The 6,000-nt window shown below is 39.5% G+C and overlaps 1 protein-coding gene across 1 annotated transcript; it reads left to right on the top strand.

Moving 5' to 3' along the window:
* Nucleotides 1-1,262: 1,262 nt before the first annotated feature.
* On the top strand, nt 1,263-3,494 carry LOC308392884 (programmed cell death 1 ligand 1-like). Its single transcript, XM_080876196.1, has 3 exons — nt 1,263-1,417; nt 1,852-2,217; nt 2,456-3,494. The coding sequence occupies exons 1-3, from the start codon at nt 1,336-1,338 to the stop codon at nt 2,614-2,616; spliced, it is 609 nt and encodes a 202-aa protein (XP_080732322.1). The 5' UTR covers nt 1,263-1,335; the 3' UTR covers nt 2,617-3,494.
* The last annotated feature ends 2,506 nt before the right edge of the window (nt 3,495-6,000 follow it).

The following is a 6,000-nucleotide window of genomic DNA, read 5'->3' as shown; positions in this document are numbered from 1 at the left end:
CTAGATGACATTTGGCTCTGGTAGAAACTCTGCACACAAACACACAGGAGGAGAATACAAGCACAAAGCAGAGCCTCTCTGTTCTCTTTATAAACAGCAAAGTGAAAGAAGGAGAACATGTCAGTGAACGCGTCACAGTGTTTTTTTTACACCAGTCTTATAACAAAGTAAAAATCTCTAAAATCTGTTTGTGAGACACAAACTCAGCTCTTCCATGTTTTGCTGTTGCTAATTCAACGCCCATTCTCACTCCCGAGGCGTAACATGCCGGCGTTGCCATAGTTTTGTCACGTCCCGCGGCAAAGGAGACCATCGGCGTTTTTATGGTACGCGGCGGGTTATGGCTGAAATGCAGTGCAATGACGCCCCCGCGGTAATAAACGTTCCAGCCCTGCTGACTAAAATCGCCCCTGGTTTTAGATGAGATGTTAATTTTAATTAATACCAACATTTTGCTGCATTTTTGTTATAAGAATATGAACATTCAGTGCATATTTGTACTGCGCATTGTTCTCCTGGCACGCCAGAGTGTCACGTATTTTAAAACGTTGTCAAATCTACTTAAACTGTGTCAGGTCCAGTGCAGGCCCTTCACTGTCACTGATGACACCTGGTCTAAGTCATGCTTAGAAGCTGATTGTTTATGACAGCTGATACAACGACTCAGAGATAGCATTAGCAACGGGTGGTATTGACCATACTACTACCAGAGCCTTGGGATCCATGTTTGGCTACGATCCCGCGGCTGTTACACTCCTCGCTGTGTCGAGGGTAGACAGTAGCATAACCAACTCCTCTAAACTACTGTCCTGTCGGTAGCTAGCTCTGTCCGTTAGCTCTACGGTGGTGTCTGGGATTAGCAGGTTTCTACTAAACCACTGGAGCTGAGGATAAAGTTGTTCGATCAGCAGCTCCAGTCCTTCGAGTTTACGTTTTGTGTGCGTGTGTGTTTTCTACAGTCATTGGTGTGGAGTGGTTGTACTCTTTAGCCTAGCCTCACTCTTCATCAGTTTCCCACTTCCGCTATTTCCGCGCGTGCACCGCCGGTGTTTACTCGACGTCCAGACAAGCGATAAAACGTGAACTGTGTGTGACGTAATCCAGGACCCAGAGTGCTTCACACACAAACACACCACACGTACAAAAAATGAAAGCCACGCCCCACTAACATCAGCAGCTTCAGGCAAACGGGGCTTGACCAATCAGCACCTCATCTGATGATCAGCAAGTGTGAACTTTAATAACGCTACAGTACCAAAGAGTCACACTCTGACTTCTACATCTTTGCCTCAGCATTACAAAGACTCCTCAAGAGGATTTTAACCCATTCACACAATGACTCGAAGATCATTTCAAGTGTGGATTTTCCTGCTGTGTGCTTATCAACTCTTTTCACACGCAACCGCTGAAAACAAAGGTAATATCTTTAAAAAAAATTATATATATATATAAGACACTTTCACAAAGGCGTTTAAAGACAGGAAACTTCGTAACACTTTCCTGTCTGTATTGTTTTTACACATTCTTATATCTAGAGTGCATGCTAAAAAACAAGTCCTCATTAAGGTTCATGAAGCTACTTCGTTTGGCCTGAAATATGTATTTTTTCCATTAGTTTTACTGCAGACTTCAGGAGCTATTTTGGAGCTCAATGTCATTCATCTGTGTTCTGTACTTAGTGTACAAGATTGTGGTCAGCATCAGGTCTGATGGTCTCGTTTAAAGGATTCAACCACTATAAACCAGAGACTATTGCTCTCTTTCTCTGTGATCCTCACTGTGACTTTCTGCTGTAGAAGTGAACACTTGATCCCTTTAACCTCTCTGCTTGTATGGTGTTCCCGCTTTCAGACCAGAAAGTCATCCCAGCTGAGTCTGGAGGGAATGTCACTCTGCCATGTCAAGCTCCAGACAAGGGCATCTCCGTTATAGTTGTAGAGTGGAGCAGAGCTGATATAGAAGATGAATATGTCCTTTCCTACCGGGATGGGCAGTTTGATCCTGAGGACCAGCATCCATCTTTTAAGAACCGGGTGGATCTGCAGAACAGACAGATGAAGGATGGAGATGTGTCTTTGATTCTGAACAATGTGACGATTAATGACACTGGAACATACGAGTGTCGTGTTGTCCAGAGAAGAACAAGCCGCAGGAAGAGAGCTCATCTGAAGACTGACCCCATCAGCATCATCACCCTGAGTGTTGTTGATCCTCCAGGTGAGTGAGTAGAGTTGAGTGTGTGTGTGATCAGAGGTGAAGCTGCTTCCTGCTTGTTGATGTTTGTTTCTAAAGATGTTGTTGATGAGACTTTGTAGAAAGCAGCTGGTCTGAGTGATGTGATCAGAGTGCAGTAGATAATGTCTGACAGCAGTTTGAAGAGGAAATGGATTCTGTTCTGTTCTTCACTCATCACCTACCTGACAGCTGACACCTCACACCTGTTTCTCACCTGCAGGTCAGACAGGAGGACTCACAGAGGATGGAGGGAAGGAGGATGAATTTGTTGGACTGAAAGTTGGTCTGTTAGTTTCTGCTTTGCTTCTTGTTACTGCTCTTGTTGGTTTTTTGGTGGTGTACAGAAAACGGCAACAGAGAAATTATCCTAATGAATTGTAGCATGTTTGAAATGCCCCAGAGGTTTTTACACCTTAATGCGGTTCAACCTCTCAGTGTTGACTGAAATTATCCATCACATTGTGTATTTGGCGTTCAGCATCTTTGTGAAAGACTTCAACCTGTTCTTTAAGGCACGCTAAAGAACTTAAACTAAGGATTTATTCATCCGAAAAGAAAATTTAAATAATTGCTTAACTTTTCTTTTTTTCTTTGGTGCAAAACATCAACGATCTGTCCAGCAAACATTTTCAGATTTAAAATTTGAACATTCAATAACAGCATTATTTGTAAAATATCTGAAAAACAGTCCAAAAAAACTGTCTGCTCGACGAGCTTCATGAACACCAGCTGGACATCCTCATATTTGAAAAAGAATGCTGTGAGGTGAAGCTGTACTTACAGTTTAAATAGTTTAAATTCAGAGTATTGAAAGTTTATTGTATGTAGCTATTATTTATAGATGTTTTCTAAGCACTACTTGTACTGTTAAAGAGCACATCAGCATCTCCTTCTTTAAGCTGGTCCTGTTCACCACAGCAGATCATCTACCTCCATCTCCTGCTGCATGCCCCCCTAAACTACATCAGAGAATCTTCTCTGAGGTCTTTTCCTCCTCTCTGACAGCTCCATATTCAACATCTTTGGCGCCAGTATATTCCCATTCCCTCCTCTGCACATGTCCACTTTGAATGTAATGTTAGCAATGATGAAGATGACTCAGAATTTTGTCTGTACTCATGAGCCTTCTTTTATCAGAATCTTTCTGATCTGTTGATGCTGTTTCTACTGGAGCTCTCCCCCTTCATATCCCTGTTTTTATTCCACAAGTGTTTTTATACCACAAAAATCACATGCCTTGATATGACTGTTATTGTTGTTATATAAACCCTATATAATGAAACCTATAAATTAAAGAAAATCAATCTCCAACTTTTCTTTTCTGTTTTTGTGCTCATAAAGTGTTTACATTTAATTTGATTTAATATCTGTGTGCATAAAACACTGAATGAAAAATGAGCCAGAGAACCTGATTGAGGAAGTGGATGCTGGGTTTCCGATTCACACTCTGATTGGCTGAGAGGTATAGCCTCACCTCAAAAGAGGGTTACTCCAAGTCATTGACACTGAGATTTGAATGATGGCATCAATGAGAACCTACAAACCCTACAAAGACATGCCATTCTCATAAGCAACAGTCCTTCTGTGCAAATGTTTACTCAGTATAACTGTCTTGCCTTTTCATCATGAATCATCAAAAAGTGGATCATGAAGTGGAAACGGTGACTTATTTCCATCAAAACACATTAAGGATTAAAAAATTTAAAAAAGATACTGTAACATTTTTATATATTTCAAAAGAACGATCAAAGAAAGTGTGATGTACCATGCTCTTATGTTTTACAGATAACTTCCCTCTCAGTTCCTATTCAGGCCCTCAAAGGAAAGTAATCACTTGGAAAACCTCACTAAGGGACATTAACATCAGCGTTTAAGCTGAATTCATTTGCAGGTTTATACATGTCCCTTCTCTGTCTAGCTGAAGTAGTTTCCATGGCACTTTTAAACTTATTTCTCCATCAAAATAATTTTTAATCTCAAATATACAGAAAGAAATGGAGCCTGACTTTAGTGTTTGAGAAAGAAGTTCAACAATGACTCACTGATGGCTGAGCTTCAGACTAAATCTGTTGTCCTCTCTGATCTTTACGGGGTTTTTTAGCTGTCATTGTGCACAGAGTATAAAATAACAGTTGGTTTCAAAAATTAAAAACACTCAGCTGCTTTTGAACCACTCACTGATGCTACTTCTTCATCCAGGACTTTCAGGACTGCTCTAGAGTAAATTGTTTGTTTGACAATGGATATCTTATAGTTTTATTGGTTTTTCACTTTTTTAAAATCAAGATTTAGGCTGAGCTCATAATTTATATTTTTCAAAGATTTGTGTTGCTCAGAGGACCAGCAAGTATACTATATGATTTATAAAACATATATATATTTAAAAAAATATATATATATATATATTTATGTTTCTGTAGACTGTCTGTAGACTGATCACAATATTATCAGCAGTCGACTTGGGGATGAGGGAGTTCTTATAATGTTTACTTTGTGAATGAACGACTAGCTTACACCATACAATAATTAAAAAAAAAAACACTCAAAAGACACAAAGACAAAAGCTTTAGGAGAAATATGTCCGTGTAGGTTGTCAGTCATCCAAGTCATGGTAATCTAAAAAACATGGAAACTCCTCAGGACAGCTTTAGGAGAAAAAATAATTTCATGAATGGCAAAACCCAAAACATGGCAACTAGTGCTGCCAGTGATAAAAACACTGACACTGACACACTACAAAAGTGCTGATTGGCTGAGGGCAGAGAGCCTGATTCTAGAACAACTGTGATTGGCCCAGAGGTATGGCCTCAGTTCAAAAGAGGGTTACTCCAGGTCACTGACACAAAGAATTTTCAGGTGCATGTTGGTGTGGATGACTACAAAGCGATGCCATTCTGGGCATAATTGAACATTACATAACTGTATTAAAAATAAAATAACATAAAATAAAATTAAAAATCTTACTTGAGACCTTAGAGACTTTAGACTTTACTACTGAAGAGAACCGGCTAGCAAGCTAGTATTTGAACATAATGCAGTGTATGTTTTTGAATAACATACATTTTCATAACTACAGATCAAATGGTTTTGTTTTTTTTAAAACACATTTTAAACAAAAAAGAGTTTAGAAAAAGGTGTTATTAAGACATGTTAGACACTGACATCCTACTTGTCTAAACAACCGTATGCACTTTTCACTGTTTGGTGAACTTTGTAAGAAGTTCATCAGTCTCTAAACCCACTCAAAGTTGGCCTCTTCATGGTATGTGGACTATCCCAAAACTATTTTGCTAGTATACTGAGATAAATATAATACAATGTGAAACACCCTGTTTAAATTAGTAGCTGTGATGCATCTCCTTATTGGGCAATGCAGCACTCTGCTTTGTCTGACTTGATCGCCTCTAAATGTGATCATTACAAGAAAATACAGCAGCAAAGGTGGAGCCTGATGAGGGGAGAATTGCCTGAGGATGGAGCAGCAGCAGTTTAAAGTGAGATGTGCATACAACAGTATGAGACACATCTATGTACTAATATGTATTTGTGCATTTTCATTTATAATAAAGAGCCCGGCACCTCTAAATGAGGCCAGATGCTCAAGTCTATTACTAACATTTTTCACTTTATAGGTGCTTCCAGTAGGTTATCCTACCAACCTCCTGTCTGTGTAAACAGGAAGACCAATTCAATGGTCTGTGAAGCCCAACAAGATGACTGTGAGCCTACAAGAGACCTTGCTAACAGTGTATATGTTCCTTCCAC

The sequence above is a fragment of the Rhamphochromis sp. 'chilingali' genome (assembly GCF_963969265.1).
Source record: "Rhamphochromis sp. 'chilingali' genome assembly, chromosome: 1".
Classification (NCBI taxonomy): Eukaryota; Metazoa; Chordata; class Actinopteri; order Cichliformes; family Cichlidae; genus Rhamphochromis; species Rhamphochromis sp. 'chilingali'.
The sequence above is the reverse complement of the archived record's forward strand: the minus strand, read 5'-3'. Positions and strand labels throughout refer to the sequence as shown.

Coding starts and splice junctions, on each gene's coding strand:
- LOC308392884 (XM_080876196.1), top strand. CDS start 1,336: ATGACTCGAAGATCATTTCAAGTGTGGATTTTCCTGCTGTGTGCTTAT. Junction 1,418..1,851: donor CGCAACCGCTGAAAACAAAG/GTAATATCTTTA, acceptor TCCCGCTTTCAG/ACCAGAAAGTCATCCCAGCT. Junction 2,218..2,455: donor GAGTGTTGTTGATCCTCCAG/GTGAGTGAGTAG, acceptor TCTCACCTGCAG/GTCAGACAGGAGGACTCACA.